Consider the following 16340-nt stretch of genomic DNA (forward strand, 5'->3'; position numbering starts at 1 on the left):
CCTCGTGTTTTGAGGAGTCGTTCTATTCGGGGGTAGTGATGAAGTATTGCCGACAGAGTGCGCAGTTCGAGATCTGGTGACTGATGCAACGTTCTGTGCTTCTCGATTATATGGTAATCGCTTTTCTCCGTTGGGCTAAGGATAAGTTGGGTAACGTTGAAAATAAAGCAAGGTAGAGATCGGAGGGAGTCAAAGATTTCAGGTGCCCCTTCGCGGTGGCAATAAACAACACAAAACAAATTTGGTAGACCGCGAAGCTTCAAAAGTAGGCAGGTAACCTCGAGAGGGTTGACTTCTGGGTGTTTTGAGTGTTTGGCAACGGTATTATTAATGAGGTCGTGCCAGATAATAAAATGTTCGTACCGCAATGATTCAGAAATCAAGAAATTTGTAACGTCACTTTGACTTTGGATTCATGTTTAAGCCGGGGAAAGAGTGAACTAGCTCCTGAACTTCTTCTCGTAGGTACTCTTCTTCAATGGATTAACGGAGTGGTAAAGTGAGCAAGCGCCAAAAATTTTAAACATGAATTTGCAAGAAAATGAAGTAATTAGAAGGGGTAATTTGAAATGAACTCAGCTGGTTGGAGTGGAGGAGGGCGAAGACGGGTCGGCAGCAGCTGATCCACAGACTCCTACGACAACAAGAATGTAGGAAAGATATGCAGGATAGATTGCAGTGATCACGATCAAAGAAACAAGGGGCCACCACGGCTGCCCTGATGGTCCATCAACCAATTTAATCTGTTAACCAATCAAGTTCATCGTTGACTGATGTCTCACATTCTTCTAACAGATCTTCAATATTAGGTGTTTTACGAGCTTATAAGGTCAATTTATGCTGAACTGACGAAGTGAACGACTTAAAACATTTTGAGGTGAAACATTAACCTGAACGGCGAGCTTTTTTAACAAAGATTTCTGCTGTTTTGGCGATCTTTCTACAAATTTCTTTTCTGCACTATCAGAACCTATTACACTACCAAGTACTCTACAGCCGTCAACTATTTCCACTTCGTCGTGAACAAAAATCTGTTGTGCTTTTTCAAAAAGATGTTCTTTGGTAATGATGTGGCATTTGGTAGGATGGAAACCGAAAGCAGGGCCGTGTTCTTTCAATGAGTCACAAAGCTTATTCAAGTTATCAAGAGAGCGGACTGCGTTACCACTTTTGAATTGTGAAGCAATCGTCAAGAAGCTCAAAAAAAAACATTTTTTAATTCCGATTTATTTTGATGGCATTTCGTAGTTGAACAAAACGTACTTCTGTTTCTTAGAGAGAGGCTAAAGAGGCTACTATCAATACCAATAAGCATTAGAGATGGTAACTAAGACTTATAGGAAAGACGTTCAAATAGCGGGCATCTAAAAATGGGCTCTATGGGTTTATCCCGTTTCTACTTCTGACTTCAATTTTTTATACTGACTGTTCATTTTGAATTTCTTTGCTGAGTGATGTTCAAAATCCCTTTTAGCAGAATGAAAGAGGAGAGAAACTAGCCTAGAGAAGCCAAAAGATATCACGCAAAATGTTGAAAAAGCGGCAAAATGAGGTAAAGCGAAACATTTTCTTATTCGACGAAGTACAGGACAGGTCCTGACGTACAATTCAAAGATATTTCATTGACTAAACAGACCTAAATACTAAAACTAGACCTAGAATGGACTATGAGTGAACTGAGGAAACGATTTTAAAAAATCAGATCAAAAAATAAGAAAAAAAAACAAAAAAAAACAATGTCAAAATGCCGCATGTGAACAAAAGAACCACTAGCGAGAAATGAAAATTTAATTCAAACAAAAAACTACGCCTAGAATGAGCTGTGAATGGATTGGGAAAACCATTTAGAATAAATCCGATCCAAAAAATCGAAAAAACAGTAAAAATCAGAGTGAAATTGCCGCATGTGAACAAAAAACCACTACCGAGAAACCGAATTTTTGTTCAAACACCATTTTCGCACTCTACTTTAAAATTAGAGCGAAAAAATTCACGCCGCAAAACCAATCGCTTTTTCGCTCCATTTCCTGTTTCGGCGTGACCAAAATCACTACTCCAATTTGACTTCAAAAATCATGAAAATGTGTGAACAGATCTTAAAAAAAACATAGCAGGACAAGTCCTGACGTACAATTCAAAGAAATTCCATTGACTAAACAGAAAACTAGACCTAGAACGGACTATGAATGGATTGGGAAAACCGTTTAGAACAAAATCCTATCCAAAAAATTGAAAAAACAGTAAAAATCGAAGTGAAATTGCCGCATGTGAACAAAAAACCAATAGCGAGAAAGCGAATTTTTGTTCAAACACCGTTTTCTCACTCCACTTTAAATTTGAGCGAAAAAATTTCACGCCGCAAAACCACTCGTTTTTTCGCTCCACTTCCTGCTTCGGCGTGACCAAAATCACTACTCCAATTTGACTTCAAAAATCATGAAAATGTTTGAACAGATCTTAAAAAAAAGACAGCGCCCCAATACAATTCAAATTCTTTGAATTGTAAAAAATAGGAGCGCTAAAATAGCCGGCTGAGAAGATGATGGCGGCTATTAATAAATGAATCACAATATGTTTTACATATGGAATGATGGAGAGAAGGGCATAATTTCTCGATGATTCGTACGGCAAGATCATAGTTGAGACAATTGAAAGCATTTTTTCCGTCGATAAGCAAGATCGCCTCCGAATCTGTTTTTAAAAGCACATGCCATCCAAAGCCATAAAAGCAGATGTTTTTAACATGCCATCTGACATGCACAGATGAAACAAACCTGTTGAATTCTCTTATGATGGGTGGGCGACTGTTCTGGTTTTGACTCAGCTGAGAACGCGCAGAGCTGTATTGATCAGATGCTCCGCCTGAAACAAACGAGAGTCAGGCTCTTCATAGCAAAAAGAACATGGAACACAATCTTTCCTATTCAATTAATTCAAGCACATAATACATTCTAAGTTCACACAACTTACTGTCACATCTGTAAAGCATGGCGCTATTTCTTGGACTGTTGCTTGCAGAACTGTTCGTAGCAAAATCTTCACGCGGCTGTTTCGATACAGGGCAGAATATCAAATCATTTGATGATCCAGTCATCATGCTTGCATAATAATTCAACGGAATCCCATTTTTGATTGGACAATAGGGACAACTACATGACCCAGCACATTTAGGGACACTCGTTGTCTGGATCGGCGACATTCCTCTTTTTACAGCAGCATTATATGGTGGCGGAGTAGGTGGTTTGCTTCGCGGAGGAATTGGCGGCCCATTGTTAGTCATTGTTACTGTGTGCTTGTGTTCTCTGTAGTATTCATTAACGGAAGAGTTTCCATCTTCTGATAGGGAATCAAAGGCAGGGTTGGATTCCAGAGACACAGGACAATGCACTTGATTGTATAACATTTTAGAGGCAAGATTTAACGATGAAGTAAATATTGTGGTCCTGGGTACATGCTTTGATCTGAATTAAGATTACTGTCACCCCACATTTCGTGTCTCATAGTTACGAGATGTTTTCGCAAAAAAGCCCTAAATATTATGAAATAATTACTATAAATTGGTTCATATTTAAATAGTTCTCAAGACCATAATTGGTCTGTATTTCCATCTAGGATCGTAACCCCAAAACTGTTTACGTTTATTGGAGACATTACAAAGATCGCCTAAAACGATCGAACCTCCTCCCACTCATTCTCTACTGCTAGAAGCATGACCTGCGGTATCTCCCATACCTCTTGAGTACGATTATAAACCCATTAACGCAGAAAACCACCCTGCAAGCCCGTGAAACAGAAAGGGCAGAATTCCGAATACAGAAGTCGAGACTCGCAAAAACCGACGACATTCTGATACTATTACTGATAAACATTACTGCCAAAATTATTTGCCTTTTAATTTCGATGAAGATGAATTTGTTTCCAATTGGTTCCAGTCCGCTGAATTGCACAATGAATTAGCCATTAGAGGTCTTTGTATAATGACCCTTCTATTCGTTAATTACTCTATATATTAGCACTCTAGACCCATAAGAAACACTGTTATTGCGTAGCATGATGACCAGTTATTGATAAGTAATTGTCAAATTAACCGACCAAAGTCAGAATGATTATTGATATATTTTGTAGTTTTTCTGTTTTTTGCTTTTTTTCCTGTATTTCTTTCGACACTCTTAATCAAAACCTCTTTAAGCAACATAAAACGCATCTTCAACCCAAAAAAAACAACCAGTAACATACAAAGGGTTGTAAACAGTGTGTGTCTGTGGGGCCTAAAAACAACTACAATTCAGAACATGTTGAGTAGTCAACAACTGCGCAAGATCTGGAACTAAGAAAAAACACAGTGATAGGAATTGACAAACAGCTGATATTCAGAGAAAATGAATTTGTAAAGTTGTTTATTGGTGCTTTATTTATGTCTATTTATAAAATATTCTCCCTCTATATATAAAACTACCGTGCTTCCCATCATTATAGGAAAATTTGACGGAAATATTACTAATTGCACACAGAACATTATTGAAGCGCAAGCTTAGTTGATAACATCTTTTATATCCTCAAATCATTGAGCTGATAAAATTTAAGTTCGTAATAATGATGATAAACGTGTTGTAAAACGTTACGTAGAAATAATAATGCGAAAAGCTAGCAAATAAAACGTCTTCCAAAAATCAACCTGGAATTGAGAATGATTTTGACCTTGACAACAACATTACTACTTACCACGTAACCGCAGAATAACACCATTATTGCAACCATAACTCAATAGTAGATAAGAACGGACAATAGAAAGTTCTTATCTCAGCTTTGCAGGTATAAGAGCCAAACGGCGGCCTCGTCCATTTTACCGTTGTCTGTTAGAGTGCAGCTTCCACAAAACACGTTTGGTTGCGGCGCACACACGTTTTCTTCTCTATAACCTCTCACGGTTCGACGGAAGTTTTGTTGCGATATTAGGAGCGCATTTGTCCAATGATCCAGCCGAGGTTACAGTCCTCATTAAATTACTTTAAGTGTATTGAATATATTGATTGTATTGAAGGTACGAATTACAATTACAAGAACAACGTTACACACTAGCCAATCTTCAAATTTTAATAAGGAAGATATTTAATCGGGACGAGTATTATAATCATGTATTCACTTCTTTAAGAGAATCGAGTACAGAAGAAATGTTAAATGCAATGACTGTCGAATCTAAAACCCAATAAGAACTACAACAAAAGCTAGTGCAAAGAGCAGAAACATCACCTAGAATTAAGCAAGTAGTAGTAGTAGTTTAGGCTTCAGTGTCGTGGCACTAGGGTTGACATCCCTTTATTGGTTGGCTAATTTTACCTTCTGTACTGTATTGCAGTTGCACAAAAAGGTCCACGTAAAAGCCTCAAGATGAACAAAGCGCAGTAAGCATCTGCAGAATATGATCAATCAGAAGCATCAGAAGCCTCAAACTCAAAAAAAATTGGAGTTAATTATCTGAAGCCCCCTTTTTTCATCCAGGATATACAAAAAGGCCAATTTGAAGATTCTTTTTCAAACTACCCCTGCAAACTAAAATCTTCAGGGAATTGTGTTCGATCTCACAACTTTAGAACAAGAACGATTTTGTGTTCAGTAGGCAACAGCAGTTTGTTATTTTGGATCATTATACAGCGCCAACAAAAGAAGTATGGACTACCCACTTAATTTAAAAAAAAATCGAAAAATATTTATCGATGAAGGAAATGGAACCAGAAATGCAACCCAGAAGGTTAGTTAAGCATAAAGATTTGATATTTATACTCAGTAAGGCAAGTATTACAGCTAAATAAACGAACTATCTTGAATTGAAAGCTGATGGAAAAGTTTGAAGGATTCTTGTGAAAAAAATAGCCAAATTTTAGTTATTAGGGACTGACAAGTCTGAATGGTCATTAGAGGTAGATGCTAAATTGATAATGTTACCAAAAAGAGTGAAATTTTACTTGCAGCAGAAATGAATCAATTTTTTCAAGTCTTAGATATTCCAAAAAACCAGAGCCGCAAAATCCGATCCTTGAATGTGCAGAAAAGTTGCTTTCAACACCTGAAAAATGCCCTGATCACAAAAAACTGTCGGCCTGCAGAGAGCGATCTACGAACAATTATTAAAATTGTACGAATAGAGAAAAATAGATCCGAAGTGTAACCATCGGGACACCATTACAATTTTGAGTAAACTTTCTCAGAAAAATCTATATAATCATTTTGCAAAAAATCTTTTATTGGCAAACGGCCAGTTGATTTTAGTCATATTTCTGCAATCGCAGAAATGAGGTTGGATATAATACACATTTGAAAAAAGTGTTGACAACAGAGAAAGAAAATTCAATTTACGCAACACAAGCCCACACATGACAACTGATTTGAAAAACGAACAGCAATCAAAACATCATTGCAGTAATGAAAAACAGTAGGAGCTTATTTACCTTTTTTTCTATGAAGATGAATTTATTTAAATAGTGTGTGTTGTTAAAAGAGTTGTTTGAAAAAAACGCTGATAAAATAGGGGCTAATACGGACGAGCATATGTACTTATACAACACTAAGGAGCGTACAAAATTGCGTACTTGTTTGAAAAATACGCTGATAAAATAGGGGCTAATACGGACGAGCACCTGTACTTATACAACACTAAGAAGCGTACAAAATCCAAAAACATCCCAGTTCAAAGATTAGTAGGACTCTTACAATTTGTGCTAAAAAGCGGGGAATGAATAATCACTTTAACACTGGAGAGGAAGCATGATTTTCAAATGATACCCAGTCTTGAAAGTTTCTAGAATTCTAGCAAAATTGCTGATTCTTTTCCTTCATTTTATTTAAAATTCGGTCTAGAAACTTGAGAGACAGAAATGTAAATCTTTGTTGGATTACTTATTCAGATGAGACAGAGAGAGGTTAGCTCATGCAAAAAATGTTTATTTAAATGCCAGGCAGTTCTCTGAAAAAACACAGATTCGAATTACTTAAAACTAAGCGATTACAATCGGGAACCATTACGATTATGTCCGCTGAATTGCACAGTCAAATAGCCATAACCTCTCACGGTTCGACTGAAGTTTTGTTGTTGCGATATTAGGAGCGCATTTGTCCAATGATCCAGCCGAGGTTACAGTCCTCATTAAATTACTTTAAGTGTATTGAATATATTGATTGTATTGATGGTACGAATTACAATTAAAAGAAGAACGTTACACACTAGCCAATCTTTAAAATTTAATAAGGAAGATATTTAATCAGGACGAGTATTATAATCATGTATTCAATTCTTTAAGAGAATCGAGTACAGAAGAAATGTTAAATGCAATGACAGTCGATTCTAAAACCCAATAAGAATTACAACAAAAGCTAGTGCAAACAGCAGAAAAATCACCTAGAATTAAGCAAGTAGTAGTAGTAGTTTAGGCTTCAGTGTCGTGGCACTAGGGTTGACATCCCTTTATTGGTTGGCTAATTTTACCTTCTGTACTGTATTGCAGTTGCACAAAAAGGTCCACGTAAAAGCCTCAAGATGAACAAAGCCCAGTAAGCATCTGCAAAATATGATCAATCAGAAGCATCAGAAGCCTCAAAATCAAAATAATTGGAGTTAATTATTTAATGCCCCCTTTTTTCTTCCAGGATATACAAAAAGGCCAATTTGAAGATTCTTTTTCAAACTACCCCTGCAAACTAAAATCTTCAGGGAATTGTGTTCGACCTCACAACTTTAGAACAAGAACGATTTTGTGTTCAGTAGGCAACAGCAGTTTGTTATTTTGGATCATTATACAGCGCCAACAAAAGAAGTATGGACTACCCACTTAATTCAAAAAAAAAGTCGAAAAATATTTATCGATGAAGGAAATGGAACCAGAAATGCAAACCAGAAGGTTAGTTAAGCATAAAATTTCATATTTATACTCAGTAAGGCAAGTATTACAGCTAAATAAACGAACTATCATGAAATGAAAGCTGATGAAAAAGTTTGAAGGATTCTTGTAAAAAAATAGCCAAAGTTTTGTTATTAGGGACTGACAAGTCTGAATGGTCATTAGAGGTAGATCCTAAATTGATAAAGTTACCAAAAAAGAGTGAAATTTTGCTTGCAGCAGAAATGAGTCAATTTTTTAAAGTCTTAGATATTCCAAAAAACCAGAGCCGCGAAATCCGATCCTTGAATGTGCAGAAAAGTTGCTTTCAACACCTGCAAAATGCCCTGATCACAAAAAATTGTCGGCCTGCAGAGAGCGATCTACGAACAATTATTAAAACTGTACGAATTGAGAAAAATAGATCCGAAGTGTAACCATCGGGACACCATTACATTTTTGATGTGTTGTTAAAAGAGTTGTTTGAAAAATACGCTGATAAAGTAGGGGCTAATGCGGACGAGCATATGTACCTATACAACACTAAGAAGCGTACAAAATCGCGTATTTGTTTGAAAAATACGCTGATAAATTAGGGGCTAATACGGACGAGCACCTGTACTTATACAACACTAAGAAGCGTACAAAATCCAAAAAACATCCCATTTCAAAGATTAGTAGGACTATAAAATTTGTGCTAAAAAGCGGGGAATGAATAATCACTTTAACACCGGAGAGGAAGCATGATTTTCAAATGATAACCAGTCTTGAAAGTTTCTAGAATTCTAGCAAAATTGCTTCTTTTCCTTCATTTTATTTAAAATTCGGTCTTGAAACTTGGGAAACAGAAATGTAAATCTTTGTTGGATTACTTATTCAGATGAGACAGAGAGAGGTTAGCTTATGCAAAAAATGTTTATTTAAATGCCAGGCAATTTTCTGAAAAAACACAGATTCGAACTACTTAAAACTATGCGATTACAATCTGGAACCATTACAATTATATCCGCTGAATTGCACAGTCAAATAGCCATAACCTCTCACGGTTCGACGGAAGTTTTGTTGTTGCGATATTAGGAGCGCATTTGTCCAATGATCCAGCCGAGGTTACAGTCCTCATTAAATTACTTTAAGTGTATTGAATATATTGATTGTATTGAAGGTACGAATTGCAATTAAAATATTTAATCGGGACGAGTATTATAATCATGTATTCAATTCTTTAAGAGAATCGAGTACAGAAGAAATGTTAAATGCAATGACAGTCGATTCTAAAACCCAATAAGAACTATAACAAAAGAGCAGAAAAATCACCTAGAATTAAGCAAGTAGTAGTAGTAGTTTAGGCTTCAGTGTTGTGGCACTAGGGTTGACATCCCTTTATTGGTTGGCTAATTTTACCTTCTGTACTGTATTGCAGTTGCACAAATAGGTCCTCGTAAAAGCCTCAAGATGAACAAAGCCCAGTAAGCATCTGCAAAATATGATCAATCAGAAGCATCAGAAGCCTCAAAATCAAAATAATTTGAGTTAACTATTTAATGCCCCCTTTTTTCATCCAGGATATACAAAAAGGCCAATTTGAAGATTCTTTTTCAAACTACCCCTGCAAACTAAAATCTTCAGGGAATTGTGTTCGATCTCACAAGTTTAGAACAAGAACGATTTTGTGTTCAGTAGGCAACAGCAGTTTGTTATTTTGGATCATTATACAGCGCCAACAAAAGAAGTATGGACTACCCACTTAATTTAAAAAAAATCGAAAAATATTTATCGATGAAGGAAATGGAACCAGAAATGCAACCCAGAATGTTAGTTAAGCATAAAGATTTGATGTTTATACTCAGTAAGGCAAGTATTACAGCTAAATAAACGAACTATCTTAAATTGAAAGCTGATGGAAAAATTTGAAGGATTCTTGTAAAAAAAATAGCCAAATTTTCGTTATTAGGAACTGACAAGTCTGAATGGTCATTAGAGGTAGATGCTAAATTGATAATGTTACCAAAAAGAGTGAAATTTTACTTGCAGCAGAAATGAATCAATTTTTTAAAGTCTTAGTTACTCCAAAAAACCAGAGCCGCAAAATCCGATCCTTGAATGTGCAGAAAAGTTGCTTTCAACACCTGAAAAATGCCCTGATCACAAAAAATTGTCGGCCGGCAGAGAGCGATCTACGAACAATTATCAAAACTGTACGAATTGAGAAAAATAGATCCGAAGTGTAACCATCGGGACACCATTACATTTTTGAGTAAACTTTCTCAGAAAAATCTATATAATCATTTTGCAAAAAATCTTTTATTGGCAAACGGCCAGTTGATTTTAGTCATATTTCTGCAATCGCAGAATTGAGGTTGGATATAATACACATTTGAAAAAAGTGTTGACAACGGAGAAAGAAAATTCAATTTACGCAACAAAAGCCCACACATAACAACTGATTTGAAAAATGAACAGCAATCAAAACTTCATTGCTGTAAGAAACAACAGTAGGAGCTTATTTACCTTTTTTTCTGTGAAGATGAATTTATTTAAATGGTGTGTGTTGTTAAAAGAGTTCGCGTACTTATTTGAAAAAGATGCTGATTAAATAGGGGCTAATACAGACGAGCAAATGTACTTATACAACATTAAGAAGCGTACAAAATCCAAAAACATCCCAGTTCAACGATTAGTAGGACTATTACAATTTGTGCTAAAAAGCGGGGAATGAATAATCACTTTAACACCGGAGAGGAAGCATGATTTTCAAATGATAACCAGTCTTGAAAGTTTCCTTCATTTTTTTTAAAGTTCGGTCTAGAAACTTGAGAGACAGAAATGTAAATCTTTGTTGGATTACTTATTCAGATGAGACAGAGAGAGGTTAGCTTATGCAAAAAATGTTTATTTAAATGCCAGGCAATTCTCTGAAAAAACATAGATTCGAACTACTCAAAACTAAGCGATTACAATCGGGAACCATCACAATTATGTCCGCTGAATTGCACAGTCAAATAGCCATAACCTCTCACGGTTCGACGGAAGTTTTGTTGTTGCGATATTAGGAGCGCATTTGTCCAATGATCCAGCCGAGGTTCCAGTCCTCATTAAATTACTTTAAGTGTATTGAATATATTGATTGTATTGAAGGTACCAATTGCAATTAAAAGAAGAACGTTACACACTAGCCAATCTTTAAATTTTAATAAGGAAGATATTTAATCGGGACGAGTATTATAATCATGTATTCAATTCTTTAAGAGAATCGAGTACAGAAGAAATGTTAAATGCAATGACAGTCGATTCTAAAACGCAATAAGAACTACAACGAAAGCTAGTGCAAAGAGCAGAAAAATTACCTAGAATTAAGCAAGTAGTAGTAGTAGTAGTTTAGGCTTCAGTGTTGTGGCACTAGGGTTGACATCCCTTTATTGGTTGGCTAATTTTACCTTCTGTACTGTATTGCAGTTGCACAAAAAGGTCCACGTAAAAGCCTCAAGATGAACAAAGCCCAGTAAGCATCTGCAAAATATGATCAATCAGAAGCATCAGAAGCCTCAAAATCAAAATAATTGGAGTTAATTATTTAATGCCCCCTTTTTTCATCCAGGATATACAAAAAAGCCAATTTGAAGATTCTTTTTCAAACTACCCCTGCAAACTAAAAACTTCAGGGAATTGTGTTCGATCTCACAACTTTAGAACAAGAACGATTTTGTGTTCAGTAGGCAACAGCAGTTTGTTATTTTGGATCATTATACAGCGCCAACAAAAGAAGTATGGACTACCCACTTAATTAAAAAAAATCGAAAATTATTTATCGATGAAGGAAATGGAACCAGACATGCAACCCAGAATGTTAGTTAAGCATAAAGATTTGATGTTTATACTCAGTAAGGGCAAAAATTACAGCTACATAAACGAACTATCTTGAAATGAAAGCTGATGAAAAAGTTTGAAGGACTCTTGTAAAAAAAATAGCCAAATTTTCGTTATTAGGGACTGACAAGTCTGAATGGTCATTAGAGGTAGATCCTAAATTGATAATGTTACCAAAAAGAGTGAAATTTTACTTGCAGTAGAAATGAATCAATTTTTTAAAGTCTTAGATATTCCAAAAAACCAGAGCCGCAAAATCCGATCCTTGAATGTGCAGAAAAGTTGCTTTCAACACCTGAAAAATGCCCTGATCACAAAAAATTGTCGGCCGGCAGAGAGCGATCTACGAACAATTATCAAAACTGTACGAATTGAGAAAAATAGATCCGAAGTGTAACCATCGGGACACCATTACATTTTTGAGTAAACTTTCTCAGAAAAATCTATATAATCATTTTGCCAAAAATCTTTTATTGGCAAACGGCCAGTTGATTTTAGTCATATTTCTGCAATCGCAGAATTGAGGTTGGATATAATACACATTTGAAAAAAGTGTTGACAACGGAGAAAGAAAATTCAATTTACGCAACAAAAGCCCACACATAACAACTGATTTGAAAAACGAACAGCAATCAAAACGTCATTGCAGTAATAAAGAACAGTAGGAGCTTATTTACCTTTTTTTCTATGAAGATGAATTTATTTAAATGGTGTGTGTTGTTAAAAGAGTTGTTTGAAAAATACGCTGATAAAATAGGGGCTAATGCGGACGAGCATATGTACTTATACAACACTAAGAAGCGTACAAAATCGCGTATTTGTTTGAAAAAAACGCTGATAAAATAGGGGCTAATACGGACGAGCACCTGTACTTATACAACACTAAGAAGCGTACAAAATCCAAAAAACATCCCATTTCAAAAATTAGTAGGACTATAAAATTTGTGCTAAAAAGCGGGGAATGAATAATCACTTTAACACCGGAGAGGAAGCATGATTTTCAAATGATAACCAGTCTTGAAAGTTTCTAGAATTCTAGCAAAATTGCTTATTCTTTTCCTTCATTTTATTTGTTGGATTACTTATTCAGATGAGACAGAGAGAGGTTAGCTTATGCAAAAAATGTTTATTTAAATGCCAGGCAATTCTCTGAAAAAACACAGATTCGAACTACTTAAAACTAAGCGATTACAATCTGGAACCATTACGATTAAGTCCGCTGATTTGCGCAGTCAAATAGCCATTAGAACTCTTTGTATAATATCATTTCAATTCGTTAATTCCTCCTTATATTAGCGCTCTAGACACATAAGAAATACAATAAATGTTGTTGCGTAGCATGATTACCAGTTATTGTTAAGTAATTGCTATTTAACTGACCAAAAGATGGAGAGATTAATGGATACTTTTTCTCGTTTTTCTGTTTATTAGCTCTTTTTTCCTTTATTTCTTTTGAAATTTTCAATGAAATTCTTTTCAAACAATATACAACTCATCTTCTTTAACTTCTTCAACCCAAAGAAAAAAACAACCAGTAATGTAGAAAAGAAGGAATGTAAACAGTGTCTGTCTGTGGGGCCTAAAATAAACAAAAATTTGGGTGGACGACAACTGTATCAATCTCAACAACATCTGAATCAAAAAAAAAAGTGTTGCAAAAGAGTTTATGAAAGAGGATTTTGTCAGAAAAAGAATTTGAAGAATTTGTAAAGTTGGTTATTTGGGTTTTTTATGTCTACTTATGAGAAACATTTTCTCGCTCTAAATATGACAACAGCTTTTCATTAGTGAACATTTTGAAAGAGTAATCATAAATTGCACACAGTATTAAATTGAAACTCATAGCTCAGATGATAACAGCTTTTACATTCTCGAAACATAGAGTTGATTAATTTTAAAGGGGAGGCATGATGATAAAGATGTTGTAAACCATTAGACAGCACAAATTCTAGACGGAAAAACTAACGAATATAGTGTTTTCCAAAAATCAACTTAGGACTGACAGTGATATTTACCTTGATAACATCATTACTACATATCAGATATCCGCAGAATAACACCACTATTGCAACCATAAATCAATAATAGATAAGAAAGGGCAATTGAAATTTCTTAAATCAGCTCCGGAGTTTAATGAGCCAAACAGCGGCCTCGCTTATTTTACCGTTGTTCGTATGGGTGCAGCTTCCACAAAACCTCTATGGGTGCACCAAAGAGGTATGAACTACCCCCTTAATCAACAAATAACTAAGAAATCCACAAAAATATATAAAACAAAACCCAAAATTAAACGTAATGAAATAAAGCAAATAAATCAGTGCAAACCCTAACTGTAGTTTCTTAACCCAGAGAAACGCCGGCAACAAGTTAAGTGTTTAGCATTTTTTTAAGTGTTTTCCCACTTTTAGGAACAACATTGCCCGATGTTAAGACTCAATTTAAAGACGAAATTAATCCACAAGCAGCAATTGATGCAGGAGCGTTTGCAGACGTGATCAGCCGTTAATCTGCAAAGTGTGAGTTAAAACAACCTTAATTTAACAGAATAACTGGAAATTGATAAAGTCACAACGGCAAAATGAAAGAAATAAGGGAGATAAATTAGGAAAAGTTAGATTTAAATTAGGCACACAAATATTCAAAGAAGAATCCGTTTTTCTAATTGTCGTTATTTCTGTAATATCAGGCAATCAGTACTTTGTTGAAAATATTGACCATCTTCCCAAAACAAAGTTATATCAAATTTCAAGAAAAATAATTATCGATGAAGGAAATGGAACCAGAAATGCAACCCAGAAAGTTAGTTAAGCATAAAGATTTGATTTATACTCAGTAAGGGCAAAAATTACAGCTACATAAACGAACTATCTTGAAATGAAAGCTGATGAAAAAGTTTGAAGGACTCTTGTAAAAAAAATAGCCAAAATTTCGCTATTAGGAACTGACAAATCTGAATGGTCATTAGAGGTAGATCCTAAATTGATAATGTTACCAAAAAAGAGTGAAATTTTACTTGCAGCAGAAATGAATCAATTATTTAAAGTCTTAGATATCCCAAAACACCAGAGCCGCAAAATATGATCTTTGAATGTGCAGAAAAGTTGCTTTCAACACCTGAAAATGCCCTTATCACAAAAAATTATCGGCCTGCAGAGTGCGATCTACGAACAATTATTGAAACTGTACGAATTGAGAAAAATAGATCCCAAGTGTAACCATCGGGAGACCATTACATTTTTGAGTCAACTTTCTCAGAAAAATCTATAAAATCATTTTGCAAAAAATCTTTTATTGGCAAACTACCAGTTGATTTTAATGATATTTCTGCAATCGCAGAATTGAGGTTGGATATAATACACATTTGAAAAAAGTGTTGACAACAGAGAAAGGTAATTCAATTTACGCAACAAAAACCCACCAATGACAACTGATTTGAAAAATGAACAGCAATGAAAACTTCATTGCTGTAATAAACAACAGTAGGAGCTTATTTACCTTTTTTTCTGTGAAGATGAATTTATTTAAATGGTGTGTGTTGTTAAAAGAGTTCGCGTACTTATTTGAAAAAGATGCTGATTAAATAGGGGCTAATACAGACAAGCATATGTACTTATACAACATTAAGAAGCGTACGAAATCCAAAATCATCCCAGTTCAACGATTAGTAGGACTATTACAATTTGTGCTAAAAAGCGGGGAATGAATAATCACTTTAACACCGGAGAGGAAGCATGATTTTCAAATGATAACCAGTCTTGAAGGTTTCCTTCATTTTTTTTAAAGTTCGGTCTAGAAACTTGAGAGACAGAAATGTAAATCTTTGTTGGATTACTTATTCACATGAGACAGAGAGAGGTTAGCTTATGCAAAAAATGTTTATTTAAATGCCAGGCAATTCTCTGAAAAAACACAGATTCGAACTACTTAAAACTAAGCGATTACAATCTGGAACCATTACGATTATGTCCGCTGAATTGCACAGTCAAATAGCCATTAGAACTCTTTGTATAATATCATTTCAATTCGTTAATTTCTCCGTATATTAGCGCTCTAGACCCATAAGAAATACTCTAAATGTTGTTGCGTAGCATGATTACCAGTTATTGTTAAGTAATTGCCAATTAACTGACCAAAAGACGGAGAGATTAATGGATACTTTTTCTCGTTTTTCTGTTTATTAGCTTTTTTTCCTTTATTTCTTTTGAAATTTTCAATGAAATCCACTTCAAACAATATTCAACTCATCTTCTTGAACTTCTTCAACCAAAGAAAAAAACAACCAGTGATGTAGAAAAGAAGGGATGTAAACAGTGTTTGTGTCTGAAGGTCCTAAAATAAACAAAAATTTGAGTGGACGACAACTGTATCAATCTCAACAACATCTGAATCAACAAAAAAAAAACAGTGTTGCAAATGAGTTTCTGAAAGAGGATTTTGTCAGTAAAAGAAATTGTAAAGTTGGTTATTTGGGTTTTTTATGTCTATTTAAGAAAAACATTTTCTCGCTTCAAATATGACAACAGCTTTTCATTGTTGAACATTTTGAAAGAGTAATCATAAATTGCACACAGTTTGAAATGGAAACTCATAGCTCAGATAATAACA

General features: G+C 35.0%; 3 protein-coding genes across 4 annotated transcripts in view; 1 reads left to right on the plus strand and 2 right to left on the minus strand.

The window, feature by feature from the left end:
- LOC142341580 (uncharacterized) overlaps positions 1-3582 on the minus strand; it is an 88105-nt gene extending 84523 nt beyond the window's left edge. The window contains exons 1-2 of the mRNA XM_075392630.1: positions 2971-3582; positions 2775-2862 (exon numbers count right to left, since the gene is read on the minus strand). Of these exons, the coding sequence (XP_075248745.1) occupies positions 2775-2862; positions 2971-3403 (521 nt within the window). The 5' untranslated portion in view covers positions 3404-3582. The remainder of the gene's footprint in view (positions 1-2774; positions 2863-2970) is intronic.
- LOC142341581 (uncharacterized) overlaps positions 1-7244 on the minus strand; it is a 316826-nt gene extending 309582 nt beyond the window's left edge. For both annotated transcript variants that reach the window (XM_075392633.1, XM_075392632.1), the window contains exon 1: positions 7235-7244. The gene's annotated coding sequence lies outside the window, so the exon portion shown is untranslated. The remainder of the gene's footprint in view (positions 1-7234) is intronic.
- LOC142341263 (uncharacterized) overlaps positions 1-16340 on the plus strand; it is a 336105-nt gene that overhangs the window by 41470 nt on the left and 278295 nt on the right. The gene's annotated exons all lie outside the window — the stretch shown is intronic.

The sequence above is a fragment of the Convolutriloba macropyga genome, chromosome 6 (assembly GCF_964194025.1).
Source record: "Convolutriloba macropyga chromosome 6, txConMacr16.3, whole genome shotgun sequence".
In the NCBI taxonomy this organism is placed as follows: Eukaryota; Metazoa; Xenacoelomorpha; order Acoela; family Convolutidae; genus Convolutriloba; species Convolutriloba macropyga.